We start from the raw sequence: 21262 nt of genomic DNA, 5'->3' as shown, positions 1-21262 counted from the left end.
AACAGCATTTCTGCAATGCCTCTATGTTGGATTTTTTTCCCCCTTCATCACAACAAAGTGTCCAGAGAGTAAGTCAAATTAACCTATTAGTGTTTTGTGCAGCTATGACTTCTGTAATTTTCTTCAGTAAAACTTTTTTGATTAGCTGCATCAAAGGTCTTTATCAGGTCAAGAAGCACTGTCTATGCCAGCTATTCTTTGTTCAAGGCTGTAGCAGCAGAGCTAGAGCATTGTGTTTCAACAAGGCCTCTTGAGGAGGATGAGCTGAGAGAAAGCTGAAAGTGAAACCAAGGAAACTATTTAAGAACAAAACTTGAAGTGATGATTTTTATTTGTTTATTTATTTTTGTCTCGCACAACAGTACTACTGAAATACACCATTCTGTGGATGTTACAAACATTTTCACTGGCAAGGGAACTAAAGTTCCAGTGAAAGTCAAAGAAACACACATGGTTTTTTAAAACCGTCCTCATAATCTTTATAAAGGTACCATTCACCACACTGTTTTCCTCTCCAAATTCAAACCACAATATTTTATATGCCTTTGATAGCCTTCTCTTGTCAATTTTTAAAGCTGAAAGTTTCTTTGCTTGTCCTTCTAGCCAGCATTATGGATTTGACTTTGGTTTTTTCTTTTCCGTGTTTTTCCTCCTGCCTTCCGTATTCTTTTAAAATGCCAAATACTAAATGGTAAACTGGGAATAAGATATATTATGTAAATGTTTCTGACATGGTTTGTTTAAAATCATCACTCAGAGCAACATGTGACACAGTCGAAGTAATCTCATCAGTCTTGCAGGCTAGAGCAAAATAATTATGTACAGGATTACAAATGTGAACCTATTCTCTCCTAGAATAGATTGAGTGCTCTACTCTTGTGCCGTGCTTTGGTTCCCCAGTGATGTCAAAGTGTCAACAGTCATTAAGAGAAAAACAGTATTTGCTTATTCATTGAGAGACAGGTGTCAAATCTGTACTTTACTTGACAGTATTTTTTTCTCCTTTAGCAGGAGGATGATTATTTCTCCTGTTCCTTCTTATTAGCTTAGCTAAAGAAAATTAGCTTTATTTTTAGTGTCATTATGCTGCGTTTTCTCTTTGCTTTACTGAAATAATTAGTAACTATTTTAGTAAACAGTAGATAGTAGTAATGTTGCATGCTAAGCAGTAAGCAAGGAAACTTTTTTTTCCTCCTTATGCTAAGATTCTCCTAAAGCCGTGTTCTGAGAGAAGATGATGATGCATCTGATACTTTTGTAAAAGCTTATAAGTTTTTCTAATATAAGCACTTGGATGATTCCTGTTTTGAGCCCCATGAGAGAGGAGCCCACAAAAAGGGCTTCCCAGATGTTGAATGTCTGCACTGTAAATCCAGCAGGATAAAACTAAATAGCTATTTCTGTGGCAGAGGTCTGCTTTCATGAGCCTTTTTGCAAATACAGTTCAGCTCTCTTTCTCTTTCTCAAAATAGTCATCACGTAACTGTCTCGATTTTAGGAAATTACATTTTCAGTTTTATGAAAAGGGATTATTTAACCGTGTGTTTTCTTTGTACTGAGGGTATCTGTAAATCATCCTGTGATGTTTAAAGTGATGATAAATAAATAATGATCTTTGTGTTTTCATATATCATACCAATAGGTGTAGCAGGTGTGATTCTCTTATGGCCACATGAACTTGCTGCGAATATGCAGACCAGTGAAGATGTTCTATTTATTGCCTATTTTATTGAGTTTATTTTTGGTTTTGCTTCCTGTTTTTCAGTGTGATTACTGAAAATCAGGCTGACCATTCATTTCAAATGTTTCATCTCTAGCATGTCCTGGAGCACAAACATTTCTTCTTGCAAGCTTTAATGGAATTTAATCTGTTAAATGTAATTTTTTATCTTGCTGATCCAACTGGGAAGTCTGTAGGTTTGTTATATGTATTGAGTCTTCATTCTCTGAAGTGCTACTGCATGCTGTTGATTGCCACTGAAAATTAGTTGTGTTTTAGTGTTTTTCTCAGGGAGTAGTTCATACACATTCATTTATTTAACAATCTGTTGTCTTTCCTGTATTTCAGTTTTCCAGTTTGACACCGAATTCTATATCAGTGGACTTGCGCCTCTCTGCGACCAGCTTGTTATACTTTCATATGTAAAGGAGATTTCCGAAAAAATGGTAATTGTTTTTGTTACAGTTGGTTCACAGCACTAAACTGCCCTGTGAGTTGGGGCTTAAACTAGTCACGTAGATCTGATTATCTGTGAAAGAATTTGCTGTCTGCTGGTAACGAACAGTGCTTGAAACTTCTCTGACCTATAAAATAAGGTCAGTGGAGGTGATGTTGAAGACTGATGTACTTACCGTTCAGAAGTCCTGTCTGGGTTCCTTTGTTTCTTGCAGGAAGTGGAGAAGGGCTCTAGACCGTCTTTCTCTCTCCTTTTTCATTCCTCTTTTTCCCTCTCTCTTTTTCTCTCTTTCTCCTATTTCAGCGCCAGATGAAATAAAGGATCTTTTTTAGCCATAAGAGGGGCTTGCTGACACTGCGTCTTAGAAGAAATGAGTGGTGAAGTTGATCAACTCAAGCAATAGGAGTCACTGTGGCAGGGGTGGGATGCACGATTGCAAGCAAGTGGCACCATTGTCTCCCTCACTTCCAAGACCTTTAGTTGTGTACACCCAGATACGTGTGTAGATAGGTAGAAATTAGAATTCATGTCAGCCATTTTTGCTGCACACAGGCGAGTGCCGTGTCTGTCTCTGACATTTATTTCGTATTGCCAAATAAAAGGCGAGGTAGTGGAGGAAATCCTTGAAGTCGCGGTGTGAGAATGGCAGATGCTCTTGATCATCTCTTTGATAGTACGTCTGCATTAGACAACCATCACCATAGTAACCTTAAGCAACTGGGTGCACAAGTTGCTAGGCAATGAAATGCTGTAGGTTCAAACAAATGCTCGAGCCTACTGAAATCAATAGGGTTAGCTTCTAGCTCTGCTGCAGGATGTCAGATTATTATTTCTTTATTTATATTAAGGAGAAAAATAATGTCACAGCAGTGTTTCCCTAGAGAGATGGTACAGTAGTCCTCCAGTGCGGGAGAGTCGGAGAAAGAAAAGGAGGCAGACAAATAGGATAAGGAAGGGGGAGGAAAAGGCGGGTTGAAATGCTAGAGAGCAAGGAAATTGGGAAGCCACTGTTAATGAAGAAGTAGCATGGGAAAGGAGCTAGTATAAAGGAGGTACTGATTGATAAATGTTAAAGACATTCTAACTGCTTCAGGAAAGAAAGATGAAAAGAGAATTTCAGGTGATATAATGGTAATAGAACATAGGAAAGAGGTTTTTTTTCATGTATTTGCTTTTAATGAGCCTTTTAAACAAACTCTGAATGCTGGACTTGGATAACTTCTCAGTCCTCTGGGTAACTAGCAAGGAGACAAAAGAACTCTCCTCCCTGACACCATGTCTGTGCCCTGGTGTGGTGGGAACCCCTCTCTTAGTGTCTTGGCTCTGTGGAGCCTGTGCTGCTCGCTACAAATGCTGTTGGGTTGTGAGGAACACTGTTCTTCCTACGCTTGATTTCACAGCTTTCAAACGACAGCTTCCTACTTGTTACAATTGGATCAGAATTGAACTCATGGCTTGCTTTGATTCCGCCCCCCCCCGCCCCAACCCCTGCACTGGAACAGTTAAATTGAGAAAAGACCTGAGTAGTGCTGCTGCCGAATGGGTACGCTAGAGCTGTGTAAATCCATTTTATATGTCTCCTCGCTCTTTCTTTCTGTATTTTGTTATAATTCACAGCCAGAAGTAGAAAATAAGGGATTGTCTTGGACGTTGACTTAACTAAAAATACAGCTAGTTGAAGACAGCAGTTTCCCTTGGATAGAAGATGAAAATCCATTATGTCATCTTACCATAACCACCTACATTGCACTTGAAAGTTCATGTTACTCTAAGATCATCAGCACAGCAAGGGTTTTAGATTATTTTCAGATTAATTTTTTCCCTACTGCTGCTGGACGCTTAAAAGTGCAAACTTAAACGCCAGCTAAAAAAAACCCCAAGTTCATCTTGGTACCAGAGTATCATTCATTCATAGAGCTCTGTCCTTCAGGGCCTGAGCCCAGCTGAGTATGTGTCTTGAATTGTTCTGTTGCTATTGAATGCAATGGTTGATTGTCTGTGATAACCCTGAAAAGTTCTGTGACCAAGAGCAGAAAAATAGTGAGCAAACTCAGGGGAAGGGTTAGACCTGTGTCTTGTCTAAACCTCCTTCTCTGCGCTGATCTGTTCAAGGGAAGCAAGCCAAGAGCAGAAATAACTTTCCCTCATGTTTCAGATGCGATTACAGCTACTCTGTGGAGCACAACTTTGCAACTTGTATGGTTCACAACTGAGTAGCCAGTGCAAAGTACTGGACCTTTGGGAATGTTTGCAGCTGTTGAATTTCAGCCTTGTTTGTAGATCACCATCAATTGGCATGTAGGATGCAACTAAGGTGTTTGCGTTTTTCTAGGAAGTGGAGTGTTGTGCAAGGCCTAGATTGGATATTGTACAACCCCTACCTGAGTCCTGTGAAGAGATCTCTTCTGATGCACTAACAGTACGAGGATTTCAGGAAAATGAATGTAGAGATTATCATTTAGGTAGGTGTTCTTAATATTGTTTTGTTTTATTTTCATAACTTGGTTAAAAAAGACTTGATTTGGGAAGACAGCCTCCTTTTTCCTTTTTATGTCATCTCCTTAAATAACTGTCTATAACTGCTTATGATACTGAATTGTAAAGTGGAAATCCACAAGAACCAGTCACATGAAAGAAAACAAATGTGTATATTTAAACATCATGATTTGTAATGCCATCTATCAAGTCAGATGTACTGGAGAAGGCAGAAATATAGATCTCATGTAATGTCCGGTATTGTGGAAGGCAGAATCTTTGATGGAGATGTATTCAACATGTGATCCGTAGGAGCTCTTGTGTCTCTTTGGACACAAAGGGCTTCAGGAATAGTGAAATGAGTGACACAGTGTCTGGAAAAGCTGCTTTAGAGACAAAGATGGAATAAATGTCATTTCAACAGTAAGGTGCACCTGGATCAACTTAAAAGGGGCATACTGATATTTAGCTTCCCTGTACTGACAAAGCTGTCGGCATATAACAGACCCCAGAATGGTAAAATGTAATGAATAGAAACTGGAGTTTGACAAGTTCAGCCTAGAAGATAGGTTTAATTATGTAACAGGCAGGGTGATTAGGCTCTGGCTCAATATGTACCAGTCTTTTAAAAAAGATGGGATGGTTTTCTAATATATGTGTTGTAGTTCAGAAAGATGCATGGCAAAGCTGATGCAGGATTCCTTGGTGAAGATTATATAGCCTATGTTATACAGAAACATTCCTTCTGGCTTTTAAAATCCATGAATCTGATTTTTAAGCATCTTCTCTGGCAGCATGCTTCAAATCATAGGCTTGGCAGGCCTCTTTGTGTACATCAATGCCCTTAAGCCACTAGAAATATAGTATATCTCCTCCTGATCTCCAAAACATCTCTGTTGCTATCAAAAGAATTGGGATTTCTTTATACCTGTCCTTAAGCAGAACATTGATACCCACAGTTGTACTTTTATGCTTAATGAATATTCTAGTTAATCTGACAAGTCTAAATTTTTTTGATAGCTTTAAAACAAGCGTTATTTTGTGAATTGCTTATCAGTTCAAGAGTGTGTTTGTATGCGTGTATAGATACAGATAAAGGATGGGGGATGGTTTTCTTTCCTGTACCTACAAAATATTGATGGTGTTTCTTCATGGGTTCTGTGGAAATAATAACTATTCTGAACAGTCATCTTCTGTGTTTGATTTTACCTTTAAGTATATTTTTACTTTGAGCTCACTGAAAAATAAAGACTTATGGTATAAGCAAATGCATTATACATATAACCTTAACTTGTAGCATTGCAAATGCGTTGCTGTAGTGATGTGCTGTGTCCCCAGGGGTTATGGCATCTATCGTTTATGCTTTTGATGGCCTTGACCTTGATGGGGAGGATAAGTTTATTGCAGGCTATGTAGTGTAATAGTCCTCTAAAAGTAAAATAATGTGTTCTAAACCATCATAAAGTTTACACATAGTGGATGAATCAGAATTTGCAATAAGCTGTAGTGATTTTTTTTGAAAGCTATTTTGCCATTTAAACCAGTTTTAATTTATTGGATAATACAGCTTCCCAAACAAGCATGTTCTGCAGGAGTAGCCTTGCTGTCTTCCTTGCATCTCCTCTTTTTAAATTCCCCTCAAGGGTGTACTAAAAAGCAGGACTTTACTTAAGGAAAATATAATAACACTGTGTATGCATTTACAGAGTATTCAGAAGGTGAATCACTTTTTTATATCATCAGCCCAAGAGATGTTGTTGTGGCTAAAGAGCGGGACCAAGATGACCACATTGACTGGCTTCTTGAAAAGAAGAAATACGAAGTAATTTTTACAACATTCTTTCCTTCAGGCTTTCCTGGTTTGGAAATTGGGGTGGGATGATGAACTTTGCTAGGTCATTTGGATTGGATAGTTTCTGTTCCTACACTCATTGACTAAATGCTTGTAAAGGGTAGGAATTGACTATACATCTCTCCATCTCTCTGGAGCGTTAGTCTTCCTACTGAAACAACTTGTCTGAATTGCACGCAAGTGAGGTAGGTGAATTAGATGCTGTGAATACTGCTCTCAGCATCAGATATGAAATGTATTAGCTGTCACTGAAAATTACTAAAGCTGGTTTTCGGTTTTAAATCAGCAGAACAGTTAACTAATGAGTTAAGTGGATATTTTTCTAGATCTATCCCAACTAAAGAGGGAAGGGAAATGGACTTGGTGGGCAATACTAGATTTTTCCCATGCTATATCGCTTCCACTATAGAATGAAAAGGTTGTGTTAGGGTACTGTGCATTGCTCTGCGTTACTTACCTTCAGTGTTGAAGCTTTTGAAAGTAAAATAATATGGGCTCGAACTGTAGGTATTGGTGCTGAAAGTTGTGTTACTCACAAAAAAGCAGAGCCAATGTTAAAAAACAAAGGTACACAGCTCCCTTGGAAAAAAGCAGCTCAGTATTTGGTTGCATAAATATTGGTGTGTTTAAGCATGTATATCTAAACACCTAAAACTATAATAATAAATTCTTACAGGCAATATCAACATGCACCCAGTGTTCTGGATTCTGACGTCCTGCAGTTAATGACTTAGAACACTTGTTACAATGCATAAAGTAACTTGCAAATTCTTATTTATGTGTTATTTGTTGGACGTCCATTATAAGAAATAAAAAAATGTGGGAAAGCCATTCAGCACATATTCCTTTTGTTAATGCAATCATGATATTCCTCATGCAGATTTGTTTAAATCCTTGCGGATGCTTTTGCATCTGAATAGCAAACTCATATGATGAGTGCAGTTTTGCTGTTTATGTAAATCACAGCATTTGGTCCCTGAAGACTCCAGTAATTTGCAAGTGACAGCTGTGCATGTGCCTTTGTGAAAGGCATTCAAGGTGGTAGATAGCTTCTGTGTTATGATGTATGTTAAAGGTTTCATTTTGTTTGTAAAAGTGCCAACTTTGTTTCTGTGCATTTGAAATAAGTAGAAGAATGGCAAATGACACTTGAATATAAATCAGTCTGACTGGAGAAGACTTTTGGGCTGGGGAAGTGGAAGGTAGCCTTCCCCCACCCCCTTTCCTGATTACTTTTTTCGCAGGTTTTGGTAGCGAAGGGTTCTCATTTGAAAATGATCCAACGCGATTGCATTGTCTGTTTCGTTGTAATCTTGCGATCTGATCCTAATACAGTAATGTGGAGTGAACCCAGATGGAAACAAAAGTAGTCTTCTCTTTGGTTGACTGCTTTTGTTTCAGTATGAATTCAAAGCTGTTCATCCAACCATAGCATTAAAAATTCTAGTGCTTCAAACACCCTGCTCTGAAAAATAGTTGATTTATGCAGTTCCAGAGCTTTCTGTATTGAAAATTAGTGTATTTGGCTAGTATATCTGTTTTCTATTTTTTGAATATAGGAAGCTTTGATGGCAGCTGAGATAAGTCAGAAAACCATAAAAAAGCACAAGATTTTGGTAAGTCTCAAAACTTCTTTTCAAAACAAAAGATCTGATTTCTTTTAGAACGCTGTGAGATGCTACAAATACGTTCTGGTATTTCTCTGTATTGCACCAGACAATAGCTGTTAGGCATACTCCAACTAGCATTCGATTTGCTGGGTTTGGCTGAAGAACAGGAATGTTAGTGTGTGAAACACGAAAGAATCTGGATTTTGTGAAGGTGCTGTTGACATTAAAAAGAAGAGAATTGCACTTCTGTGATCGCTGATGTTTTTTTTTTTTTCTTTTACTTTTGTGTTAAATTTGCTGTTGTTTCAAGTAACACACAGTATTACAATATTAGAGATTAGGGGCGGGGAGGGTGACACATTTCTCTCTAACTTTTACCTTGTACATGTGACAGGGTTTTGGCAGGAGTTTAAAAGGTGTGATTGGAAGACCTTTTAAATGCTATTGAAATTCAGTTGCAGTTTCACGTCTAGCTCTCTCATGTTGCTTTGCAATTCTCATTATTTTACATAGTTAAGCTCCTTTTCTCCTGTGTAGCTATTTTCCATGTTTATAGTCCCTTCACAGAGCAGCAGAGGGTATCAATGTTTAAGACAAAAGAGAGGGGATAATGTAATAGCCACCAAAGCATCACTGATTTTAGCCCTTTTTTTGTTTGTTTAAATTGATCTCAGTGTGAACACATTGATATTTCATTAATACTGCTGCTTCTTTAAATGGAAGTTTGTTTTTAAGTACAAAGTGTTAGAAGATGTGTTTAATTTTTAGCCAGATTACTGCTATAATACGCACACTGTATATCAGTGTATCTTAAAAATTCTTTTCTTCTTGTGAGTCAAGAAGTGGAATCAAGACCTAATGGCATGCCATCACCTATCACAGAGTTTGTGTGATTTAGCTGCTCTGTGACCCTTGCGAAAGACGTAAAGAATTCTTAAAGGAGGTCCTGGTAATAAAATAGGAGGGGAGAGGGAAAGCTTTTCTTTTGGTTTGCAAAAATTTGCTCCGCTAGGATGAAATTCAGTGTGGGAATATATATAAGCAGAACTGTTGAGTGTTTGGTCTCTAATGCAAAACCCATGGAATGCGTTGAGGGAAAAAAATTTGACATCAAGCTCTAAGTGAAGGATTAGTGGTACAGGAATTTAAAACAACTCATGCTTTCACTGCCCAGCAGCAATCAGACCAGTGATACCACACTCACACCACCTGAAAAGTCTGGTGGTCTTGGGGATATTTTAGGTTGCAGTAATGATCGCTGCCCCTCTGCACTTCTTGAGCAGAATGCAAAGGTTCTAAACAACCACAGATGTATGGCTCCTTTTCTTATACTGTCTTCTCTGCTCACTGGGGAGCTGGCCCACAGGAGAAAACGACTGCCACAAATCTTCATTCTTGAGAATGGTGAAGTTGAAAGTACAAAGGTGGTTCCTACAGTGGAATGAAGTCCTAAAATCTGGTGTATGTGCATGCATTATTTTTTTTTAAACTTTGTAGTAGATTGAACAATTGAAGTTGTTAGGTACCTCATGTTCTGCTCCGCTCAGTACTGTCCTTGATTTTGATCAAAAATTTTATGTAGTACCTCAGAAGACCCAAATGGTTTTTTTTTGTAAGAAACAAGGACTTTTGTTTTTTTTTCATTGTACAACCTTCTTTTTTTCTGGAAACAATGTGCTTTTAGTGATATGATACTTAAATTTTGCAGGGGGTACACTGGACTGCATTGGCCTTGACACCAGCATTGGTATTACAGCAGAAGGCATGATTGTTTCACCAAAATTTTAATCTATTAAATGCCTACCAAAATAATTTTACAGCTGACCTGTGTGATAAACGCTTGAGGGGGGAATTTAGTATGTAATAATATGTAATAATCTTGCTAAATTCTCGGTAATTCCTTTACCTTATGGAACAGCAATAGGATTTATGTTCTTAATCAACTTTTTTCCCCTCTGCAAACTTTGTGTTGACAAAGAAGTTGTCTCATACAGTGGCTGGTGGTTTTATTTTTGAGACAGCTGATCAGTCAGTGCCTGCATTAGTGTTTTGAACAATCCTTAATATGTAGAGGTGGCACAGTATTCCCAGTGTCAATGTCATTATGAGAATTATTTAAAAGAGCATCTTAATTTGAACCTGTGAGTGGTCTAGGCAAGCATTTTGTGTTGACTGGTCTGTGGGCCCTACATCTAAAGGAGAACTGGTGCTTGACCTAACAACGGTGCATACAACTGGAATGATAGTTATTGTGGCAGTCAAGTATTTGACTTCCAAACTTTTATAACTAATTCCTCATTTTTATTCCCTTTAGGACATTGGCTTAGCCTATATAAATCACCTAGTGGAGAAAGGAGAGTATGACCTGGCTGCTCGGTAACATATTAAAGATTTTCTTTGCTGGCTAAAGTGTGTTTGTGTGAAGAAAAAGCAAAAGCAAATTATTGATTCTGAAGTATTTTGTGATGTTGATGTTTCTGTGTGTTCTGGAGTTTCTGAAGATTCAAAACATACAGATGTGTTAGTGCGCCCTATATTTTCTTGCCTGTAGTGATCCAAAAGTTACTGTAATCCTTCTAAAGTTTAATTAGAATTGAGACATACATATTTTTGAAAGTAAGCCTTGTTTTTTTTAGTCACACTAGATTTTCAAAATTAAGGTTTTCTTTGGTTGTTGATAATCTTAAATTTATTAGTGTGTCATTACATGTAAGACCATCAGAAAATAATTTGTGGTTACGTGGGTGTAAACAAAAATATCAAATTTGGGTATCTAAAGTAAGGATCAGAAATTACCTAATATTTGTGTTTTCATGTATATGTATGTGTAATCATGTCTTTTTAAATGCTCAATTTTACTCAGCTGAGAGTTAAAAATCTCACTCATAAAGCTAATGTGGCCCTAATCAATCAGGGTGAATGCATAGTAAGCAGTCTAGTCCTCTTGGATGCAAAGAAATTGTAAGATCTGAAAGGAGGAGTACCTGGCATACTCTGCTTGAAGCAATGGTTGCCAAAATAAGTGACCTTTGAAAGTGTCTTGATAGGGAGAAGAAAGGAGAAAGGAATCCTTGCAGTAATGCTGTTACATTTGTATTATTCTGTGTACCCACTTTTGTTTTCTCCCCTTTCATCTTCCTTCCAGAAAGTGCCAGAAGATTCTTGGCAAAAACACAGAACTCTGGGAATTTGAAGTTTACAAGTTTAAAGAAATAGGTCAGCTTAAGGTAAGTTAATTTGTATCTCTGAACTCAAGTAATTGGCATACTGTATTTCCTGCATGTTTTGACCAAGTATCTAAAGGATCACATTTAATGGCACTAGTGTGGTAGGAGGATATAACACTGCCCTCGAAATTCCTGTCCCAGATCTCTACTTGTGCAGTTGTCATTCAGATCGATGTGTATATGTTAGCAAGCCTCAAAACAGGGTTGGAGGCATAGGTACTCGGCTACCTATTTTTAACTTGTTGACAGCCCGCAGGTAAAAGACCCATCCCCAAGGCCTGTACTTTCAAAGATGCTCACAGTTAAATACGTCTTTCCCATTTACTTTTCACTCCTTTTCAGTATGTCCTGAAAAATCCTACCCCAGCTTTAAAGAAAATAGCCTCTGTGAGTGTCAGCCTTTCCTGAAAATCCAAGTCCCTTGCAACAGAGCCACAGGTTTAAGCATCAAAGAATGGTTAAATTGCAAAGCAACAGGGAAGACCAGAAGCGGTGGCAAGAAAGACCAGCGGTCTGCCCTGTCTTGTGTTTTCCCTGGTTGCAAGCCAGCTACTGTAATGGTACACGTTTAATGTGAGATTCTCGGTTAATAAATTGCCCGGGACATAAGGCTATAGCACTGTCACTGCCAAACCAGTAGAAAACATTATGCACACTCCCTTTGATAATGTGTGTATGTTTATTTCTGAATTTTATGTCTTCCTATTCAAACTCAATGAGCCAAAAAGGACATATTATTAAGATCTCACAGCATGCAGTCCCTTGCTGGTTTTGAGCTGTTTAATTCTGTTCAAAGAACGAAAGTGTTTCAGCATTACGGTTTTCAGAAATGTCTGGCTTTTGTTTTAGAGCCATGCCAGTGCGACAACAGCCTTGCCTTTTGTATGAGTTCTTAGTGTTTCAGTACACTCTTTGCCACCTTGGAAGATGAAATCTCATGTTTCTGTCTCTTTATTTCAATCCATTAAAGGACCTGAGTGCAGGTACAGGTGAAATTTTGATACACTGTTTCTTAGTCCTTTTGGGTTTATCTTGTTTTTTGGATGCAAGTGTCTGGAATGGATGTTTTTCTTGTCTCCACTTATGTCATCCAGCAGACTGTAAAATATAAAAATATTTGCAGGTTTGCTGCAAAAACATCTCTGCTAAATTACTGCCTTTCTAAACAGTTGGTTGTTTTCAGCCTCTTGAAAGCGGACTTAGAAAAACATAAGATGCAGTCCATTACATTATTCAGCTTTAAGCTTCAGTTCTAGAAGATTCCTTTCTTATTTTACTATTTCAATTGCATATAACTTTCCCAAGTTCCTAAAAATACCTGGGTATCATAAGGATGAACTAAGTTAAGCCAGATCTAAATGAAGCGGTTCTTGAAATGTTTGGGGTCACTTGTATGCTATTTGGAATTTTTACCTATTTACCCAACCAGCAGGTATTAAATACAATAGTGTAACTGGGCTATAACGGCTTTAAGCCCTGATGAGGAGACTCTATTTGAGATTTGGAGACAAAATGTATTTCGAAAGGGAATTTTCTTAAAGAATTTGCACTGCATATAAGCTGTTGCCTGAAATCTGACATTTCCAATATAACGTGATTTGCCAATAACTAAGGTGGCAGTAAAACTAAAGGTTTAAACTTCCCTTTCTGCAGAGGAACTAATTAGTGATACCCCAATGTCAAAGCTCGTGGGATGTGTGTGGTGTTTGTTTGCTTGTGGGTTTAGAGAGGTTTTGAGTGTTCTGTACTAAAAGGTCCTGTTTGGCTACCAGAGGCTGCATTTTGGTATCTTGATGTCTCTCCTGTCTTCAGTTAATGTCCTCTAGCGAACCTTGTTATGGCAGTTTTAAGATTTGCAATGATCTGCTCCTCTCCTCCTCCAGCAGCGGTGGCTTGATGGAGTTACATGCTTGTGCTCAAGTTCAGTATAAAATCCAATGTCTCAGTTCAAGTAGCTGATGAAGGCGGATTTGGAGGAAGATGCCAAACTCTGCAAGTGCTGGCCGTTGTGGCATGAGGGATACGCTCCATTCTGTTGAATCTGCTGTGTTGCAGGATGATCAGCTTGCAGCAGCAGCAATGACCAAATGTTGGCTAGAGGACACATGAAAGACTTCACCTGACTGTGGTGGGCACAGCATAGAGCAGCATTATTCAGACAGCCTCTTTCATCTCATAGGCATCCTCTGAGGAATAAATAATTGTGGTTTGAGTTTATTTTAGACTATCTCATGTCAACTTTTATATGGACTTTCTTGTGTATACCATGCCCTTATACTTATTGATCAAAAGTCTGAAAGCAGGTCTTAAGAAGAAACAACGGAAGAAAATATTTCTGTGTAGAGTATCCTCTTTTTATTTAAAGTCACTTTCACCACATGGTTCAGGAATTGATACAAAGGCATCCTGATTCTGGTGCTTTTTGTCTGACCTTGCTTCTAAACTACTGCTTAAAAATAAAATAGGAAGAGTTTGTAACCTCCAGCACAGGTCTTAGGTCATTTTGTGCCTAGGCTTAAAAATGATTTTGATGCTTCTCAGTCTTTGCACCGGGGCCAAACTGCAGGAGGAGATTGTGCTTTTCCTTCAAAGCAGTGGGACTTGGGGCAGGAGAGATTTCCTTCCCGAGGCAGCCTGGCCCCCACACAACGAGGCAGCTGCACCGCTCCGCAGCTCGCTGTGAGGCCGAACTGCATCCAAGAGTTGCAGCAAAGCCTGTCGGGCAAGGCTGTTCATTTAGGAGGTGGCAGGAAGGTAGGAAGTGGGTATGAAAACAGCCGTTGGAGAATGTCCTCTGCCTTCGAGTCTGTAGCTCATGTCCACCTTGCTTTCTTTATGGTTGGAAGGGGCTTTTTTATGAGGGGGTCAGGAATATGATTCCCCAGGGCAGCTGGCAAGACCGTGCCCTGAGTTAGCTATTAAATTCTGTGACAGACGGTGGGAGCTGATGTTGGCAGTACGCTACATTTCAAAGGCTGGCCAAGCTCAAACAGCATGGGGAGAGAAGAGGTCTCCGGTGAGCAATGAACTTTTAATTTTTGCAAAGTCATTAACAATGCTTTTTTTTATTGGTCTTTTATTTTTACTTCCTTTTTCACCTACGGATGGAAGACTTTAAGGAGATATGTAACTTAGGCAATTGTTTTGTTTTAAATACTAGGAGAATTTGTTGTGAATAGTCATTGCTGTCTGTAAAAGTGCAAAAAAAAATATGTAGTGAGATGTTATTTCTCCTGCTTTGTTCATCAACTTCAGTAACAAAATGCTACTGCACCATGTGCCATTAGTGGGCAACAGGCAACATCTCTGAGTGTTTGGAGGAATTTCATCAGTGTCGGGCCTTCAGCTACAAACCCCAGAGTCCCAACACAGCTGGCAGCAGTAGGGTTTATTTTGGCAGGCAGTAATAACCTTGGCCTCTAGTTGCATGGAATAATAGTGCTAATAAGATGCTGTGCTGAAATTCCGGGGTATAAGCTGATTCATTCTGGCAGGTTCTCATCTCCTGCCTGCCAGAATGCGGTTCCTTAACACCTCCTATAGAGCAACAGATCACACGCCTTCACCCTTTCCGTGGAGAGATGTATTCTCAAATTAATTTTCATTGGGGTATGTAAAAATAGCTGGCAAAACAGAACTCTTCATAAAATGTAGTGACCTCACAGTAAGTCATAAATCAAAAGTACACATTTTTCAGCTGACGAATGCTTACACCTTTTTACAAGATATAAGACCAAGACTGGACAAAATGGATTTTGAAAACTTTCTTCTTCTGAGGGATCTTTTGTGGGTTTCATTTTCTAAATGACTAGCAGTAAATATTCAGACTTCTCTAAGTGCAATGGCTGATACTCCCATTCTAACTAGTATCCTACCACTATCTTTCTAATGAAAATTCTTTCACATAAGTAATACAATTCCAGTGTGTGCAATCCTAACGTAAAGAACTTTAGGATATTGCTTACAAATATGAATATACAGTGCTTCCAGTGTTTACCAAGAGCCATGTTTTGCATGTAGCTTTGTTTTTTTGTTTCACAACAATTCTTTTTTCTATCATCAGTGTACCAGGATGTTACATGTCATTCCCCTTTTGACGCTTTGTTTCTTTGTTCCTATAGGCAATTAGTCGTTACTTGCCCAGACGGGATCCAGTTTTGAAACCTCTGATCTACGAAATGGTCCTGCATGAGTTTTTGGAGAGTGACTACGAGGTACTGCAGCCTAATGTGTCTGCATGTAATAGCTATTGCCAGCACAATATCCTCAGCAATGTGGAATTCTGATAGCAAATTCTCTGTTTTATTCAAACAGATTTTCAATGGACAATTTAACGATAATGAAAAGATTAAAAAGATGAATTTTGTTTTAGACTTTAAAAGAATAGGTAGAAGGTGCTTCAGAGCATGCGAGTACTGTGAGACTGGTTACTTACTATAAATACTATTATTTTTAGTTTGTTTAATGTAGCACAAGTGGTCGAGGTGCTGCACAAAGCATACAGCATCTGAAAGAGACCCAGCTTCATAAATCTTAATAACATTGCCCTAAGAAGGAAAATCTGTGTTCTGCACTGTGCATGTCTGTGGGCACGTAAAAGTGGCTTAGAGGTGAAGCACAGCAGGTATCATCTCAGAGGCTTAGCTAAAGCTTTGATGTTTTGAAATGTTCCTTAGGCAGTTCTTTCTATTTTTGTTACAATCTCTTATACTTTTAGGGTTTTGCAACCCTGATAAAAGAGTGGCCTGGAGATCTCTACAACAACACAATCATAGTTCAAGCTGTAGTGGATCACCTGAAGAAAGATCCACAGAACAGGACTTTGCTACAAACACTTGCAGAATTGTGAGTACAATTTTAAAGTCCTGTTACAAAAAATAAGCTTTAAATAGTATACCATAATTTACAAATATTTGCCTAACTCTCTTGACAGAAACATCTCCTTTGTGGCAGTCTACAGAGTATCAGCTTTCTCTACTCTCCACTCTGCTGATTGCACAGCTTAGAAATTCTTTTCCCTTCCTTATAAAGTCTGTGCTGAGTATGAAAGCAAAGAGTTTGGTATAAGATTGGATTTGCTACTCCTCTTTCCAAAGCAAATAGCTAGCATTCCTCTTTGTGCTGTCAGAGGAAGCCTCTTTTGTGAAGTGTGCATTTCAGAATTACCCACAGGAAAATAAAATGGTGGGTTTTCCCCACTATTTCAAAAGTAGTATGTTTACATTTAATGTGGCTGGAAATACGTGACTGGAAAATGTGCCAAAACTGATCTGGTTCTAGGCTACATCGTACAGGGATAAAGCTCTTTAGTTTTCTCAGCCTGATTCCCATGTTAAATTCTTTTCATACTGTTTCTTTGAAGAAAGCAGAACTGTCTATTGTTACGTTACAGTCTATCCCAAAGTTTTAAGAGAACAATGTTTTTTAGCTCTGAAGAGAGTTCCAATTAGTTTCCAAAAATAGAAAAGGTAGCATTTTGTGTGGCTTCCCCTGTTGTTTGAAAACGGGAAAATGAAAATGCAGAGAAGCACAGGTCAGAACACAAATGCGGTGGCTGATATAAACAATTGAAATTAATGTTGCCCAGTGTTTTATTTCTTTTTAACAAAAGTGAATCACAGCAACTATTTAGATATTCATCAAATCAAGTAGCATCCTAACAAGCTTTACATCCTAGAGTATATTTATATTTTCCCTCATAGGTAGTTTTCCTACATTTAGATATGTAAGATCATGTGTATTGTAACATTGTTTTTTATCAGATATACTTATGACCAGCGCTATGGCAAAGCCCTAGAAATTTACCTAACTCTGAGGCATAAAGACGTCTTCCAGCTGATCCACAAGCACAATCTTTTCAGTTCTATCAGAGACAAAATTGTTCTGCTCATGGATTTTGATTCGGAGGTATGGTGATCTTAATGATTTTATATTCACTTTCCACTAGAGATATTTTAACAGATTAGAAATAAATGAGATAAAGATAGTGTTGAGGGAGAGAGTGTGTTTGCAGTGTCTGGATATATTCTGAGGTACGGAAAAAGATGTTTGCCTAGACTGCAAAATAAATGACCCAAGGAGGATTTTTTTTTTCCTTTGTATTTCCATTTGAGCATCGCTCACAGTGAGAAGAGTGCCAGATCCGAGATTATTGTTGTGATTCTCAAGTAGACTTTCACCATTATATTCTTTCTGCATTTCTAATCAAATAATGCTATTAATAAGCCAAAGAAAGGAGGCAGTGAATTTGTTGTGAGGCTTATGTTAAATGTACTTGCCACTTTTCTTTCACTGCAGTCAATTAATAGAACAGAATAGACTGTTTCTGTTGGAAGGGACCTACAACGATCATCTAGTCCAACTGTCTGACGAATTCAGGGCTGACCAAGTTAAAGCATGGCATTAAGGGCATTGTCCAAATGCCTCTTAAACACTGACAGGCATGGGGCATCGACCGCCTCTCCAGGAAGCCTGTTCCAGTGTTTGACCACCCTCTCTGTAAAGAAATGCTTCCTCATGTCGAGTCTAAACGTCCCTTGGCACAGCTTTCAACCATTCCCAAATGTTCTATCACTGGGTACTAGGGAGAAGAGATTCTTAAAGATTGACCAGCACTTGTGGACTCCTAAGCCCTCAAGAGCAGATTCCCAGGGTACTCTGCTAAATAGCTCCCTGAATAGCTTAAAGTTTGCTCTCCTGAAGTCCAGGGCAGCAACTCAGCTGTCCTTTTTTCTTATTATACTGAAAATTTTAAACTCAACCATTTCATGATCACTGTGGCCAAGACAGCCACCTACCATCACATCCCTGACAAGTCCTTCTCCATTCACAGATACCAAGTCTAGGAGGGCATCTTTCCTAGTTGGCTCACTGAATACCTGTGATAAGATATTATCTCCTACAAATTTCAGGAGTTTCCAAGACCTGCTCGTCACAGCAGTATGATATTCCCAGTTCATGTCTGGGAATTTGAAATCTTCCATAAGGACAAGCACTACCGATCCAGAATTTTCTCCTAACTGCCTATAGAATAACTCTTCAGTGCTTACATCCTGGCTGGGTGATCGGTAGTAGACACCCACTACAACACCACCTTTGTTTTTCATCCCCCTAATCCTCACCCAGAGGCTCTCAACCACGTCACCACTAACTGTAAGGACTGTACAGTCAAACCTCACCGTTATGTATAGTGCAAAACCTCCACCTTGCCTGCCCTGCCTATCCTTCCTGAACAGCCTGTAGCCCTTTATCCCAGCACTCCAATCGTGGGACTCATTCCACCAAGTCTCACTAATACCAATGATACCGTAGCTCTGGGAGCTAACCAACGCTTCCAGTTCATCCTGTTTGTTTCTCATACTGTGTTTGTTGGTGTACAAGCATCTCAGATATGCTCCTGAGCCCTCCATGCTCCCATGAGCAGTGTAAATATTCCCACTGGCATTGCTACCCTCAGGCGATGCAATGCCAACCCTTGGCTTAGCTACTGCAATCCTGTTGGTATCCCTTTCCCCCATCAATTCTAGTTTAAAGCTTTCTCGATCAATCCCTCCAGCTTATGCCCAAAGACACATTTTCCCTATCAGGACAGGTGGATTCCATCAGGCCCCAGCATACCTTGTCTCTTGAAGGTTTTTCCATGGTTTAAAAACCCAAAGTTTTAGTGGAGGCGCCAGTCCTGGAGCTAGGTGTTGATATCTTGGGCTCGCCTGTTTCTTCCGAAGTCTCCACCTGTTACTGGGAGGATTGAGGAAAACACTACCTGTGCTCACAATTTTTTTTTTTTTTTTTGCTTCTGAAAGTTTGCAAGGTTATTAACCTAAATTCCAAAAATAAGAAATATGTGTTTTGTGTGGAATTCAATCTTCTTTCTTCCCAGCTGGCTATAAAACCTCAGCAAATGAGTTTTGGTATGATCCTTGGGGGGAAACCAGGTAGATCTGCTCTTTCAGTGCAGTGGTTGTTTAAGCACTGGAGCTAAAATACAGAGACATCTGTACCAAAGATGATAATCGTTGGTATGCACATCCTAAACTACATGGGAAAAAAAAGAGTGTAATTCTTTTTTATTAAATATAGTAAATCATATCGGGAATCTGTGGGTTTGTATTTTTGAATGTGAAGCAAAGTTTGCTCTTCTAAGAGGAAGCAGAACCAGAATCCCGGTAGCCACTCTGCTTACATGATCTTGTCTGCTTGTGTTACGGTATCGGCGTGCAGATAGTTTGGAGGAATCCAGTTGTAAGGCAAGTTGAGTCGTGTGTTTCCTGTACAGCCATCACCCTGCAGTTCCCCTTTGCAATGGGACAAATAGTATTTCTACATCATCTGACAGTAACCTTCTGTGACCCATGATTCGATGGGCATACTTCACCTGCAATATAAGTGCACAGTATTGATTGCTGTTAGTGTGGAAACTTAGGAGAAGTATTCTGGAAGAATACATGATGTGTTCTCCTGTAATGCTGTGCTGTCGGGGAATGCTGATGTTATGCAAACTGCTCTCTGAATTACTGTTGCTGAAAAGAGTAGGTCTGCAATATCCATCTGATACCCATCAGTGAACAAGCATAATACTATATAAAGTGTGAGATGATGTGTGTACCTGTTTCTTAACTGGGTTCTCTTTCTTTGTTTTAGAAAGCAGTAGACATGCTTTTGGATAACGAAGATAAAATTTCCGTGAGTATAGCAAGTTCATGGCATGGCAGCCCAATGCTTGCTTTTATTATCTGTCGTTCTTTCAGTCATGTACATGTGATGTTCATCACAAGTTTGCTAATCTGTTGGGTTTTATTTGTTTTCTTTCAGATTGACAGAGTCGTTGAAGAATTAGAAAACAGGCCTGAACTACAGCATGTGGTAAATATTTCTATATTCTGTGGGTTTCGAGTTGAGCTGAATAAACTTTTTGCTGGGCACATCTTTTACAGATGTGGTTATCCTGTCAAAATGCACATGACACTAAAACATCGTAAATCATCAGAGCCAAAGTGGCTATTTTGCTAATCCATTTTTTAACATGGCCATAGCATTTTTACAATAGTAAAATAATTTTAAAATGTGTACCTGTGAGAACTTGATAACATAGTGCTTACTTGTTAACATACCGCTTACTTGTTAGCATACCGTGAGGTACTCCTTATGGCATTGCAGACACTTGTCTTCTCTGGTCATTTACTTCTTGCTTGTATCCGTGCTCTTGCCCTACACAAAAATGGGATTGGATGTTGGGTGCAACTCTGAAGCACGTCTTGCTTCAGATCCATAGAGACAGTGAACTGTTTGTCTTTCTAAAGCTGTAACTTCTATACGCTCCAGAATTGTTCTTGTTTGTGCAGAATTACAATATCACTGTAAAGGCTGTGGCTCCACATTGCTATTCCAAAAGCACCTCTTCAGTTTGAATGTGCTGTCAGTGGAATATGTAACGTGTAACCGTGGGCTTGGGCTGTATTAGGGAGGGAAGTTTAACTTGCTGCTGTGTACAGGCGGGGCTCAGGGCATCGATCTGGTGGAGAGCAGGTTTACGTGTTAGAGATGTGATTATAGAAGGCAGCTCTATGAAGTGTGCAGCCCGTAGCCCAGGAGCTTTGCAAAGACAACTCTCAATTTATGGAAGGGATGCATCAGTTTCAAAGTGTGAAGCCTGCTTCCCTTTGCATAAAAGTGACTCTCCAGATGATTCTCAAGGCTTTTCTGTGCTCATCTAGAGAGAAGGAGCTTTGCCCCAGTATCTATAGTTTGAGGTACTTTGGTTAAAACATTTCATGTGGTGAAAATTTGATTTATAGTTATCTGTAATGGTCAACCATATCTAGATAACCAAAATGCTTCATTTGACATATTTGTCTGAAGTTTTCTGTAAAATTCAAAATCCAGTAGTTTCATTGAAGGTTAAAGGACAGTTTCTTAACTGTT

The 21262-nt window shown here is 38.9% G+C and overlaps 1 protein-coding gene across 2 annotated transcripts in view; it reads left to right on the top strand.

Annotated features, from left to right (window-relative positions):
• VPS41 (vacuolar protein sorting 41 homolog (S. cerevisiae)) overlaps positions 1-21262 on the top strand; it is a 107251-nt gene that overhangs the window by 66604 nt on the left and 19385 nt on the right. For both annotated transcript variants that reach the window (XM_009580587.1, XM_009580588.1), the window contains 11 exons: positions 2069-2166; positions 4510-4639; positions 6359-6474; positions 8064-8120; positions 10429-10490; positions 11260-11341; positions 15463-15555; positions 16059-16186; positions 17104-17248; positions 19982-20023; positions 20153-20203. In XM_009580587.1, the coding sequence (XP_009578882.1) occupies positions 2069-2166; positions 4510-4639; positions 6359-6474; positions 8064-8120; positions 10429-10490; positions 11260-11341; positions 15463-15555; positions 16059-16186; positions 17104-17248; positions 19982-20023; positions 20153-20203 (1004 nt within the window). The remainder of the gene's footprint in view (positions 1-2068; positions 2167-4509; positions 4640-6358; positions 6475-8063; positions 8121-10428; positions 10491-11259; positions 11342-15462; positions 15556-16058; positions 16187-17103; positions 17249-19981; positions 20024-20152; positions 20204-21262) is intronic.

This window comes from Fulmarus glacialis, unplaced genomic scaffold (genome assembly GCF_000690835.1).
Source record: "Fulmarus glacialis isolate BGI_N327 unplaced genomic scaffold, ASM69083v1 scaffold7556, whole genome shotgun sequence".
Lineage (NCBI taxonomy): Eukaryota > Metazoa > Chordata > Aves > Procellariiformes > Procellariidae > Fulmarus > Fulmarus glacialis.
The sequence above is the reverse complement of the archived record's forward strand: the minus strand, read 5'-3'. Positions and strand labels throughout refer to the sequence as shown.